The sequence below is a fragment of the Oryctolagus cuniculus genome, chromosome Y (assembly GCF_051225735.1).
Source record: "Oryctolagus cuniculus isolate XC-2025 breed Fujian yellow rabbit chromosome Y, ASM5122573v1, whole genome shotgun sequence".
Classification (NCBI taxonomy): Eukaryota; Metazoa; Chordata; class Mammalia; order Lagomorpha; family Leporidae; genus Oryctolagus; species Oryctolagus cuniculus.
In genome coordinates, this window is record NC_142889.1 from 5,765,260 (window position 1) to 5,778,961 (window position 13,702).

A 13,702-nucleotide genomic window follows, 5' to 3' on the forward strand; every position below is an offset into this window, starting at 1 on the left:
TTTATGGGTTTATCTATGGTGCATGTGCTTTGGTGTATTTTATTTTAATTTTTATTTGTTTATTTGGGATTTTGAGAATATCTAGTAGAATGTTCCTTTTCATTCCACATGACGATCAGATTTTATTTGACAGTTACATATGACATATTTCAAAAAAGCAAATGAATATATATAAATCAGTTTTATAAATGATGAGACTTTGAAAAATGCCCCACTCCAAAGTGTGTCCCTTCCATTACAAGTTCACACTTTGGGCTCTTCTCCCCCACCCCCAAAGAAAGCTTTTATTTAAGGAGTTCAAATTTCATTGTGTACATCTTCAGGAATATAGTGATTCTTCCCATCATACATGCTCTCCCACCCTCACTCCCACCCATCCCCTCCTCCCTCTCCTATTTCCTGACCCATTCTCCATTAAGAAAAAAAATGTTCTTCAACAGTCAAGATAATGGCTATGTGAGTCTTTGCTTCTGAAAGTTTCAGTTTCATTTTACAGATTTCCTTTTACGTGCTCTATTAGTTATCACTGATTAGGGAGAACATATGATATTTATCCCTTTGGGACTGCCTTATATCACTAAGTAGGAAGCTTTTCAATTAATCCATTTTGTTGCAGATGACCGGATTTCATTTTTCACCTCTGTTTAGTATTCCATAGAGTACATATCCCATAATTTCTTTTTTTTTTTTAACTTTTATTTAATGAACATAAATCTCCAAAGTACAGCTTATGGATTACAGTAGCTTTTTCCCCTCAATAACTTCCCTCGCATCTGCAACCCTTCTCACTCCTGCTCCCTCTACCCTGCCATTCACATCAAGATTCATTTTCAATTCTCTTCATATACAGAAGATCAATTTAGTATATATTAAGTAAAGCTTTCAACAGTTTGCACGAACACAGAAACACAAAGTGTAAAATACTGTTTGAGTACTAGTTGTAGCCTTAAATCACAATGTACAGCACATTAAGGACAGAGATCCTACATGGGGAGTAAGTGCACAGTGACTCCTGTTGCTGATTTAACAAATTGACACTCTTGTTTATGACGTGAGCAATCTCCCTAGGCTCTTGTCATGAGTTGCCAAGGATGTGGAGGCCTTTTGAGTTCGCTGACTTCGATCTTATTTAGACAAGGTCATAATCAAAGTGGAATTTCTCTCCTCTCTTCAGAGAAAGGTACCTCCTTCTTTGATGGCCCCGTTCTTTCCACTGGGATCTCACTCACAGAGATCTTTCATTTAGGTTGTTTTTTTTTCTTGGACAGAGTGTCTTGGCTTTCCATGCCTGAAATACTCTCATGGACTTTTCAGCCGGATCCAAATGGCTTAAGGACTGATTCTGAGGCCAGAGTGCTGTTTAGGAATCTGCCGTTCTATGAGTCTGCTGTGTATCTTGCTTCCCATGTTGGACAGTTCTCTCCCTTTTTTATTCTATCAGTTAATATTTTCAGACACTAGTCTTGTTTATGTGATCCCTTTGACTCTTACTGCTGAGAAGAATGTAAATTCTTTATGTGTAGGATGAAAAGTTCTGTAGATATCTGTTAGATCCATTTGGGCTATAGTGTCGTTTAAATCTACTGTCTCCTTGTTGATCTGTCCTGTTGATCTGTCTACTTCTGTGAATGGAGTATTGAAGTCCCCCAGTACTATTGTATTGGGGTCTAAGTCTCCCTTTAAGTCCCTTAAGAAATCTTTTAAATAAACCGGTGCCCTGTAATTAGGTGCATATACATTGATAATCATTATATCTTCCTGTTGAATTGACCCCTTAATCATTATATAGTGTCCGTCTTTGTCTCTCCTAACAGTTTTTGTGTTAAAGTTTATGTTGTCCAATATTAAGATGGCTGTGTCTGCTCTTTTTTCATTTTTGTTGGCATGGTATATCTTTTTCCAACCTTTCACTTTCAGCCTGTATGCATCTTTGTTGGAAAGATGTGTTTCTTGAAAGTAGCAAATAGATGGGTTTTGTTCCTTAACCCAGTCAGCCAATCTGTGTCTTTTAACTAGACAGTTCAGGCCATTAACGTTCAGTGTGACTATTGATAAGTAGTAACTTCGCCCTGCCATTTGCCAAAGATATTTTCTAATGTATGCTTTGAATTCCCTGTGATCTTTTGCTATGAGGTGTCCTTCATTTACCTTCTTTCATATTGATGACTGTGTTTCTGTGTGCAACACATCTTTAAGCATCTTTTGTATGGATGGATGAGTGGTGACAAATTCTTTCCATTTCTGTTTGCTATGAAAGGTCTTTATTTCACCTTCATTCACAAATGAGAGCTTTGCAGGATGTAATATTCTGGGTTCATGATCTACTAGTTGCTTTATTTCATTTTGATTCATCCTTAATATTTCATTTTCACGAGAGAGATTTTCTATCCTGTCCAGTAAGGATTTCTGTAGTTCAAGAATTTAGTTTTGAGAACTTCTAAATGTTCTTATCATAAATTTTTTGAAATCCGTATTTTGCATTTTTTCTCTCATCATCTTCATAATCTTGAAAATGGGTTTCTTGTTCATTTGGGTCGTCATCGTGTCTTACTTGTTCTTGTTTCCTCAATTTCTGCATTTGTTTTTGGCATTGTGGAGATATTCTTTGGTTTCTTTGCTGTAGTGGTTTTCTCATTATACTATGCCTCTAGATTAAATGGACTGTCTGCCCCTGATGGATTGTTAGAGGTTGTGATGGTTGTGGCCAGAGAGCTCTGTTTGGTTCTTCAGGGTTAAGGGTGTTCCAAAGGTGACTCACCCAGGTTGTTCTCTCTCACTCGCACTTGCTCTGCCTCTTTTTAACTAAGGGAAGTAATTCCGCACAGCTGAGTGGAATTGAGGGTAGTCAGTGTATGAAATCTGGCCTCTGTGGGTGTAATGTTCGTCTGGCTGCCCAAGAACTACACAAAGGGTCTATGCAGTCCTCAGTGTGCTCTCAAATATCTCCACAGATTCCTTTCGTGTTGCCAAGGTTACTGATTTTGTACTTGAGTTCTCTCCCACACCCTCAGATTTTCACACTCACAGTTCATTAGCTCCACACCTTCACTAGGTCCTAACCTCCTGTTATTTCTCCCGACCAGAGTCAGGTTTTTCTGCTTGGCTGATGGCTGGCGCTGCTTTACGTATGTCCAAAATGGCGCCTGCTCTTTGTCTTGCTTGCCTTTGTATGCTGAGTGGAGAGAGAGGCTCGTGTACGTGCCCGTCCCTTCATTCATTCATTCATTCATTCATTCATTCATTCATTCATTTATTTATTTTCTCTCCTCCAGTTAGCCTGGTGAACTTTCCCAAGCGGGGCTTCAAGCCTCGTTCCCTCTAGGCTCTTTCTGCTGTTTTCCCTGCCAATGTCTCGGGCTACTGAGGTTTCGCCTCACCTCCCTTTCCTATGCTGGTGCACAGACTCTGTGGCTGAGCTCCGGAGCCATGGGCGTCCTTGTTCTACCCATAGGTCCTCCATGTCACATCCACTAGATCCAGAAGAGTTTTCTCTGCAGTTTTTTTCCTGAGTTTTCCCTGAGACTACAGTAACTCTAACTCCACTTTTATTAAACTATCTTTTCCTGGACTATCAGTGCGTGCCCTCACTATTCTGCTATCTTGGCTCTGCCTGCTTATCCCATTTTTTCGAAATACAGTCTTCACCTGACAGGCATTTAGCTGTCTTTTAACTATTAAAAATTGAACTACAATCTGTGGTGGTGCAGATAACTTTTATTTGCTTATTTCATTTCCCTTGGGTATATTCCCAGCAGTGGGATGGCTGGGTAATATGGTATGTTTATATTCAGATTTCTGAAGTATCCATGCTGTCTTCCATAGTGGCTTTACCAGTTTAGTTAAATTCCTATCACCAGCAGATTAGGTACCTTTTCCCCAACATTCTTACCAGCATTTCTTTGTTGATTTTTTTTGAAAGCCATTCTAAGTGAAGTGAAGTGAAACCTCATTGTGATTTTTGCTTTCCTTTTCCTGATGGCTTGTGCTCCTGAATAGTAGAAGATGGCCCAAGTGTTTGGGCTGGGCCTTTGCACCCTCAAGGGAGACCAGGAAGAAGCTCTTGGCTCCTGGCTTTGGATCGGCTCAGCTCTGTCCATTGCAGCCATTTGGGGAGTGAACCAATGGAAGGAAGACCTCTCTCTCTCTCTCTCTCTCTCTCTCTGTCTATAACTTTACCTCTCAAATAAGTAAATAAAATCTTTTTTTTTTTTAAAAGAAAATAATTTGTCCCATTCTGTCAGTTTTCTCTGCACTTTCCTGTTTCTTTTGCAGTACAGAAACTTCTCTATTTGATGTAGTCCCAGTTGTTAATTTTGGCTTTGACTGCCTGTACCTCTGGAGATTTTTCCAACAAGTCTTTGCCCATGCCAATGTCTTGCAGGGTTTCTCCCATGTTCTCTAGTAATTTGATAGTATCAGGTTCATACTCCTGCATGTAGAAATCCAGTTTTCCCAGTATCATTTGTTGAAAGGACTGTCCTTGCGCTAGGGATTGATTTTAACTTCTTGGTCAAATATAACTTGGTTGTGGATGCTTGGATTGATTTCTGGTATATCTGTTCTATCCATCTGGTATATTGATCTATCCATCTGTTTTTGTACCAGTACCAGGCTGTTTTGAGTATAACTGCCTTGAGTATGTCTTGAAATCTGGTATTGTGATACTTCTGGCTTTGTTTTTGTTGTACAAAATTGCCTTAGCTATTCAGAGTCTCCTGTGTTTCCATATATTTCACCATCATTTTTTCTAGATCTGAGAAGAATGCCTTTGATATTTGATTGGTATTGCATTGAATATGTAAATTCCTTTCAGAAGAATGGACATTTTGATGATATTGATTCTTCCAATCCATGAACATGGAGATTTTTTTTTCATTTTTCTTGTATCTTCTGTTTCTTTCTTTAATATTTTATAATTCTCATCAGGGAGTTCTTGACCTCCTTGGTTAAATTTATTCCCAGGTATTTTATTTTATTTATTTATTTATTTTTTGTTAGCTATTGTGAATGGGATCATCAATCTTAGTTCTTTTTCAGCCTTGGCATTATCTGTGTATACAAAGGCTGTTGATTTTTGTGGATTGATTTTATATCCTGCTACTATCCAAACTCTTCTATAAGTTCCAATAGTTTTTTGGCAGAGACTTTTGAATCCCCTAAATATAAAATCATGTCATCTGCAAATAGGGATAGTTTGGCTGTCCACATTCCTGGCTTGAATCCTTTGATTACTTTTTCTTGTGTAATAGCTGTGGCTAAAACTTCCAAGACTGTATTGAATAGCATGGTGAGAATGGGCATCCCTGTCTGGTTCTAGATCACAGTAGAAATGAATGCTTCCAATTTTTCCTCATTCAGTAGAACATTGGCCTTGGGTTTGTCATAAATTGCCTTGATTGTGTTGAGAAATATTCCGTCTATACCCAATTTGCTTAGAGTTTTTATCATGAAAGGTGTTGTGTTTTATTGAATGCTTTTGTGTTTTGCAAATGTTGAACCAAACCTGCACACCAGGGATAAATCCTGGCACAGAAGCCTCCCACAGTCATGAACACCCAGCACCTTGTCTGTTTTCTCCACCAATCTCAAGAGTCTCCACTCAGCTGGTTGCTGAGCACAGCCACGAGCTGACAGAGCTGTGAAATATTTCCATATGGCTCCTGCTCTCTGTCAGCTTGCAACAGGATACCTTTGCAGCATGACTGGGGAGAGAGAAAATGTTTTTTCTACTCTAGTTTGGCAGGTACACCATTCGCCATAGGTCTCCTAACTCGATTCCCTCTTTACTCTTCCTGCAGCTTTTTTGCCAGTGGCTTGGGCTGCAGTCTGGTGTCAACTCAGTCTCCACCACTGGTGGGTAGGCTCTCAGCTGCTGGGGTTCTAAGTTGTATGAGTCTTTGCCCTCCACCTCAATCCACTGTGTTCCTCCAATTTGTGTAGAGTTTCCTCTGCTGTTTTCTCTCTCTCTCTTCCCTGAGACTGCACTCTTTCAAATTTTTTTAAACTATCTTCTAGACTACAGCATCAAGCTCCCTCCCTCCTCCTCCATCTTAATCCAATCTCACTTTAGTGTATTTTAATTTTCATATATAATGATGGTTGTTTTCTGTCTCAATTGAGGACTGTTAAGAATCTTTTGTGGCCGGCTCCGCGGCTCAGTAGGCTAATCCTCCACCTTGCTGCGCCAGCACACCAGGTTCTAGTCCCGGTTGGGGCACCGGATTCTGTCCCGGTTGCCCCTCTTCCAGGCCAGCTCTCTGCTGTGGCCAGGGAGTGCAGTGGAGGATGGCCCAAGTACTTGGGCCCTGCACCCCATGGGAGACCAGGATAAGCACCTGGCTCCTGCCTTTGGATAGGTGTTGTGCGCTGGCCGCAGCGCGCCAGCCGCGGTGGCCATTGGAGGGTGAACCAATGGCAAAAGGAAGACCTTTCTCTCTGTCTCTCTCTCTCGCTCACTGTCCACTCTGCCTGTCCAAAAAAAAAAAAAAAAAAAAATCTTTTGTTGGACTAGCCTGGTGGTAAAGAATTACCTTGGATTTTCTTGTCTTGGAATTTCTTTCTCTTTTTTCTGAAGGATAGCTTTGCTGAATGATATTCCTGAATAGCTTTTTTTTTCTTTCAGTAATTGCGTTGTTATTCTAACCTTTCCTTTTCTGTAAGGTTTCTGCTAAGTAATGGTAATCTTATTGCAGCTTTTTTATGATATTGCATTTTTCTTATAATTTTAAAATTCTCTGTTTTTCTGTACTTTGGAATGTTTTACTATTACTCATACTAAGTCATGTTGAGCATATTTTTAATTTAAATTTAAAGTTGGGCTCTTTCAAAGGTCCTGCATCTGGATCTTGATATATTTCCCAAGATTAATAAAATTTTTCAGCTATGCTTATTTCATTCATCAGATTTTCTATTTTTTCTTCTCTTCATTTTCTGGGACACCCAAAATTCAGTTGTTCAGTGGTGTCTTGTATGTCTTCCTCATCACTTAAACATTTTTTTAAACTTTCTTTTCTCTTGTTCTAACTAGGATATTTCAACAGATTGTCTTAATTCAGAAATTTCTTTTCTGTTTAATGTAGATTCTTGATATGACTCTCATCTGTTTATTTTCATTTGACTCAGTTTCAGGATTTTTGTTTTTTTCTTGATTTCTTTGCTGAATTTCTCATTCTTGTCATTGATTTCGTAAATGCATTGACTTTTCTGTCCAGATTATTTTGCATTTCATTGATTTTCCTTTCATTATTCTTCTGAATTCTTTATCAGGGATTTTGTCAATATTCTTTTTTAGAGTATTAGTTTGTGCTCTTGGAGCCCTGTTATTTTTTTAATGCTTCTTGTTTCCTTATGGTGATATTTGTTTAAGTTGTAGATGAGATTCACTAACAGCTTTCCAAAGTATCTTTCAAATCACATGATTTTCTCCTGAATATTTGTATTAGGGTATAGTTTTGTAGTCTTTGCTTTGGTTCCACTTTGCACCACAGTGTAGTCTCTCTTTAGCTTCTTCAGTCACAATGAGTGCCATTTGACATTGTGTATTCAGTGGTGGGTTGTTGGAGCCTGTTGACCTGCAAGGGCTGTCTGTCTCTCCAAGTCTGCTGTGGTATATATAGCTATATGGTGGTGACCACCTTGGTGGTATTACCATTTAAGTGGAACACTAGGAAATTGGAATTTGGTGGATATTTCAGCTGGCACTTCCAGGCTGAGCTATGCTAATGGCTGTGGCCTCCAGCAGTGGCAGTACAGGTTCCTTTATGGTTATAGACCAGGACAGATCCATTTTAGACCTACATTGCTCAATGCTGTTAGCCATTGAGGCAGGAATCTCTGAGGTCCATCCAATGGAACACAATGATGGTTTATAGTGACTCAGGCTATGGAATGCAGCAATGTTGTATTCTGATAGCAGCCAATAGCTACAGACTGAGGCAATGGAGGGATGAGCCCAGGATCAAGGGCAATCATCTTGTTCCTTAGGTCTTGGTGGTATCACCTCCCATCATGCTGTACTTTATGTCATACTAAACTATCCGCCTTCTAATGAAGGGCACTATGTGGACTCAAGTGCTGGGGTCATAGCTGCACTACCATGTCTAGTTGCAGTTTTAAGGTGTTAGCCTTTTGTGGTAATGTACTGGAATATTTATGGAGGCCTGCAGAAATTTCTGTCCTCTAAGACAATATGACTTCTGACACTGCTTTTGTTAATATGGCACCATATTGCAGCCACCTTAAGCCTGGAGCATGCGAAAGACAATTTGATTGCTGTTACAGGTCATGGAGGGGAGGGCGGTTGCCAGAGCAAGTCTCATGGGTTCTTTTCTTCAGCTTAGTATAGAAATAAAAAGCTGGAAAACAATTTGTAAAGAGGCAGAAACTTTCATTAGACATAAAAGAAACTTGTACTTGTTTGACAAGCAACAAAAAGTGTCTGGTCCAAGTGAGACCAGGTGGAATGCCTGAGCAAGACATTGGCTTTGAGGAAATATCACAGGTTTTTAAGGCATTAGTGTCTGTTCACTGGATTATCTTGTTAGGATTTCCCATTACACAGGATGTTTAATAAACATATGTTGATGGGTTTTGGGGTCATGGAGATAGCAGGGGTCTCCTGGAGACATTCTGTCTCCACAAGGGATCAGCCCACCCCAACCCTCCCCTCTCCCCCACTCTTTTTTACCTCTGGGTAAAGGATTGCAGGCACCTTGGAGGTGTGATTTAAAGATCACACAAGATAGCCTGGATCTTCTGGAGCCAATCTAACTCTCCCTAAGGGCTCGGCCCCTTCTGCCAGCTCTGAAAGATTGCACCTACTCTGGAATTGTGATTTAAAGCCACAAGGTCACATATGCAGCACAAGAAGCTATTAGTGTTTCCAGCTGGTCTGGAGACAGGTTTCCAGCCCCAGCAGATAGCTTGCTTGTGAAGGACATCCTACCTATGTATAAAGGAGCCCACAGCCCCACAATCCCATTGGACAGCCTCAAATAATGCTGTGTCTCTGAAGTAAAACTACCATGAACACTCCATGTAGCATCCCAAAGCTGATCTCAGCCTATGGTAACATCAGAACAGCTCAGTTGACAGCATTTGTTGCAATGGGGCATCTGCTGGAATACTCTAATCTACCCTTTCCAGACATTGAACAAGTCCTCCCAATAAGGGAGTCAGTCCCTGGTATGCTGCTACTTTATGCTATCAACCTAGATCTTCTGTATTAATAGCCTTCTGTTTCAGCTAATCACCTCAAAGTGAAGCTATTCATTTGTTTTGGTTCATTGTTGCAGAGAGGAGCAGTGGGGACTCCATTCAGTGACTTTGGAATGCTTTCTTCTAGGACAGGGTTTTACCTGAAGCAATATGAATATCATAAAACCTTCTATGAGTTGAAACTGTCTCAGATTGCTGATGTGTTGGAAGTCCATTTGTTATATATCAGAATTGTTACTCACTTTTATGTTAATTTAACATCCATATGGTTTAATATTTTAAAACTAACAGGTCCAGAAGTAACCATAAAACTTGCATAATGTATCAACAAAGTAAGAACAATAAAATACTTTTGGAATTCAGGAAAGAGTGGTCATTTCCAGCATTTGTAGGAACAGGAAAGGCATTTGAGATAAAGAAATGCAGAAATAAATACAGAGTTGGGATATTATGCAGACATTGGGTAGTATTATTTGGCCCAAGGCATTCAAGTAGGAGAATATGACTGAATGCAAGCTATTATAGTAATAGAGAGATAGGGCTAAATCTTATTTGGATTCAGCAGGAAGCTGTTACATATTTTTGTTTGGGACAAAAACATTTGTTTATTTATTTGAAAACAGAGTGAAATATGGAGGGAAAGGGCTCTGGCTTTCACTGGTCACCCTACAAATGGCTTCAATGGCCAAAGCTGGTCATTCTAAATCCAGGGGTTAGGAATGCCATCTGAGTCTCTCACATGGTGCAGGGGCACAAGCTGTTTTCCCACGCTCATCAACAGGGAACTGGATAGGAAACAGGGCAGTCAGGATTCAGACAAGTACTCTGATATAGGATACAGGAATTACAAGCAAGAGGTACCCCCACTGTGTCACAACACTGTCTCGAAGCACTTTTCAAAATAAGATTGACAGTTTAAATTGTTCTTTAAAAATGCATTCCTTTTCACCTGTCTTAAAGTATATAGTGATATTTATTTTAGTCAAGCAAAGCAGACCAAAGATATAGAAATGATTGTCATGAAGGAAGAGACTAAGGATTTTATGAGAAGGATGGGCAAGGCAAAATTTACGCTAAGTAAATTTAGGATAAGATAGTTTGCTGATGCTCTGTAATATATGATTTGATCACCTGGTGCTGGGATGATTAAGGATGTGAAAATCATGGGTTGTTTCATGAGAACTTTGATAAAAAAATTTTGCAGCTGTGGGCCCTTATTCCTTGTTTGCCTATCAAAGGCGTTCTATAATAAAGATATATTTACCATTCCTGGGAATAGCTTGCCTTGAGAGGATCAGGTCTCTAGATCAAGACCTCAACTAGCAGAGCATCAGAAGAATAGGAAAGAAAATTTTACAGTGTACATTATTTGCATTTTAAAAGCATATTATTTGTATCATATGTAAAAGATACAGATCTATCTCTAATAATACTGCTTAGGGTAAATTAATAGGAAAGGAGAGAGAAAAATCAGGTAGAAAGATTGTGCATACTTGCAAGGAAAGTAAAATATTTCTGTACTTCCTTCCTGCTATCTAAAATCTGAGTTTGAAATGTAGACAAGGATTTATACTTTAAGAATTTTTTATTAGTAAACTGGCCTTACCTTGCCTTTGTAAACCAAATTTGATTCCTGTGTTCATGTGTTGTAATGACAGCTTAGAAGATGATGACTCTTGTTCATACTTTCAGATATTTTATAGGTAGAATTTTTAAATTGTACAAATTTATTTTTTGCATGTTATAGCTGGTACATATATATGGTTCAGAGAAATACATTTTAATTTATGTTTATATGTACATACATGAATACATGTATGTTACACTTAGATACACATAGGACATTATTTCTGTAATCTGTTAAGAGATTAAATGGATGCTTAGAAATTCATTGAATACTTAGAAATCTCAATAATATTTACAATTATTAGGATTTTTTTCCATTTTGAAATTTCTTGGTAGGAAGACCAGATACTAAATTTAGAGATCTGATAAGATTTTGCAGAAATTCTTTCAGTAATCTAGAAAATGTGTTTAGGTTGAGCCAAATCATTGGACAGAGGAGTTAATATGGACTCTTTGGGAGAAAATGTTCTATATTTTTTTTTTTTTTTTTAATTTATTTTGACAGGCAGAGTGGACAGTGAGAGAGAGACAGAGAGAGAAAGGTCTTCCTTTGCCGTTGGTTCACCCTCCAATGGCCGCTGCTGCAGCCGGCGCACCGCGCTGATCCTGGCAGGAGCCAGGAGCCAGGTGCTTTTCCTGGTCTCCCATGGGGTGCAGGGCCCAAGCACCTGGGCCATCCTCCACTGCACTCCCTGGCCATAGCAGAGAGCTGGCCTGGAAGAGGGGCAACCGGGACAGAATCCGGCGCCCCAACCGGGACTAGAACCCGGTGTGCCGGCGCCGCAAGGTGGAGGATTAGCCTATTGAGCCACGGCGCCGGCTTAAAAATGTTCTATATTTTAATACACGTAAGGTGAGGGCCAGTGCTGTGGCACACTAGGTTAATCCTCAACCTGCAGCACTGGCATCCATATGGGCATTGGGTTCTAGTCCCGGTTACTCCTCTTCCAGTCTAGCTCTCTGCCGTGGCCCAGGAACGCAGTGGAGGATGGTCCAAGTGCTTGGGCCCTGCACCCGCTTGGGAGACCAGGAAGAAGCTCCTGTCTCCTGGCTTCAGACCAGTGTAGCTCCGGCCTTTGGGGGGTGAACTTTCAGATGGAAGACCTTTCTGTCTGTCTGTCTCTCTCTCTCTGTCTGTAACTCTACCTGTCAAGTAAATAAATAAAAAAAAAATAAGTAAGGCAAATAAAAGTTTATATATATAAATTATGTATTTATATAACTTATAAATTAATATATAAATTTAAGGTAAATATTGAAGATTTTTGCAATTTATGTAAATCCATAGTTTAATTTTTTTAAAGTCATACACTATCTGCCTATTTGATTCAGCTACCCTTTCTTATCCTATAGCTGTCCATATATCACCAGAAATCACTTTGTTCCCTTTTCTTTTACACAGTTTACTGATTAAAAATGTGAATGTTATAGATATATAAATAGCATGGTAAAATTTTATTTTGTGATATAAAACATTAACATTTGGTATACTTTATTCCCTGGTTTAGGAGCTGTGACTAATGAGAATTAAAGGCCATGGATGAAGATGAATTTGAATTGCAGCCACAAGACCCAAACTCATATTTTGGTGGAATAGGTATAAGGATTTCTGGTTTATATCAGAAATATCTGCCAGAATTAGAGTTTGTCAAGAGTTAGAATTGCTAGATCTGATACTGACTCTTGTTTGGATATTTTGTTACCCTGCCAAAAATCTCATAGCCAATATATAATCCTGTTATTGTACCATCATTCTCAGAATCTTACTGTGATGTGAGTTATTCTAGTTTTCCAGTACAAGACTGAGTTTTATCTCTTCTCCGTTTCAAAGTGGTTTCAGCTTATATTAGTTTTATTAGAAGAATACATTTCCACAGTTACTGACCCAAAGCTAGGTAGATTTATTTTAAACAGTTCTATAGGTCAGAAAAGCCTATGGGTACACTGTTAGCTGCATTGAATTCTCTGTATAGAGAGCTTCACAAAGTCAAAAGCAAGTGTTCTGCTAAACCTACCTTTCTGGAGTCTCCTAAAAGAGAAAGCAGTTTTAGTAATATTTATAGGTTTGGCCAAATTTAGCCTTTTGTAGTTGTAAGCTAGCTAGAGATACTTGTTTCCTACAGTTTATCAACTAGAGCTATTCTTTGCTTCAACATGCTGCCCAAATTCCTTTTCAGAGTTTGTGGTTTCCTCTAGCAACAGTGAACGAAATCCCTCTCATCCTTTTAATCTTTCTTACCTTTCTTTCACGACATATCCTTGATTTAAGCCCCAAAACAATGTGTTTTAATACCATATCCAAGCATACTTCAATAGGTTTATGGCAAGTGGAATTAAAACATAAGTTAATTTTGTCATGAAAATAACCCACCATACCCTTACATCTGCAGAATTTCTTTTGCATATTACATTTCAAGATCTAGAGATTAAGATTTAGACATCTTTGGAGGCCCATTCTGACCATCACTGTGTGTACTGTTGTTCTCAAACATTTATGTGCTTTCTAAATGTACATGCATTCACTTTTATCTAAAAATAGGAGTTCAGAATTTTCAGACAGTACCTAAATCAGATGCTGATGATGTTTTAGATATAAGTTATTAAGTATGTATGTCCAAGTAAGACACTTATAGGTAGTCTGATGTAAATGGAAGAAAAGTGTAAAAAAATTTTGAAATCTGGCTAGATCTGTTTTATGGCCTTGTTAGTTGTTTTCCTTGCTTTTTTAAAATCAGCTATAACAAGCATTTGCTGCTAAATTGCTCTATAAATCTTTATCTGCTCCTAGAATTTCCAGAGTCTAGCAATCTTCACATTAAACCTTCTCTGCCCCAAACCAGTAGGCTCTCTTTTAGGATAA

The 13,702-nt window shown here is 38.9% G+C and overlaps 1 protein-coding gene across 30 annotated transcripts in view; it reads left to right on the top strand.

The window, feature by feature from the left end:
- The window catches only part of LOC149119149 (zinc finger X-chromosomal protein-like), a 60,190-nt gene that overhangs the window by 30,734 nt on the left and 15,754 nt on the right, over positions 1-13,702 (top strand). For 15 of the 30 annotated variants that reach the window (XM_089325066.1, XM_089325077.1, XM_089325068.1 and 12 more), the window contains one exon: positions 12,351-12,439. The exons of the other annotated variants lie outside the window; for them this stretch is intronic. In XM_089325066.1, the coding sequence (XP_089181192.1) occupies positions 12,379-12,439 (61 nt within the window). In that variant the 5' untranslated portion in view covers positions 12,351-12,378. The remainder of the gene's footprint in view (positions 1-12,350; positions 12,440-13,702) is intronic. 30 annotated transcript variants of the gene reach the window in all.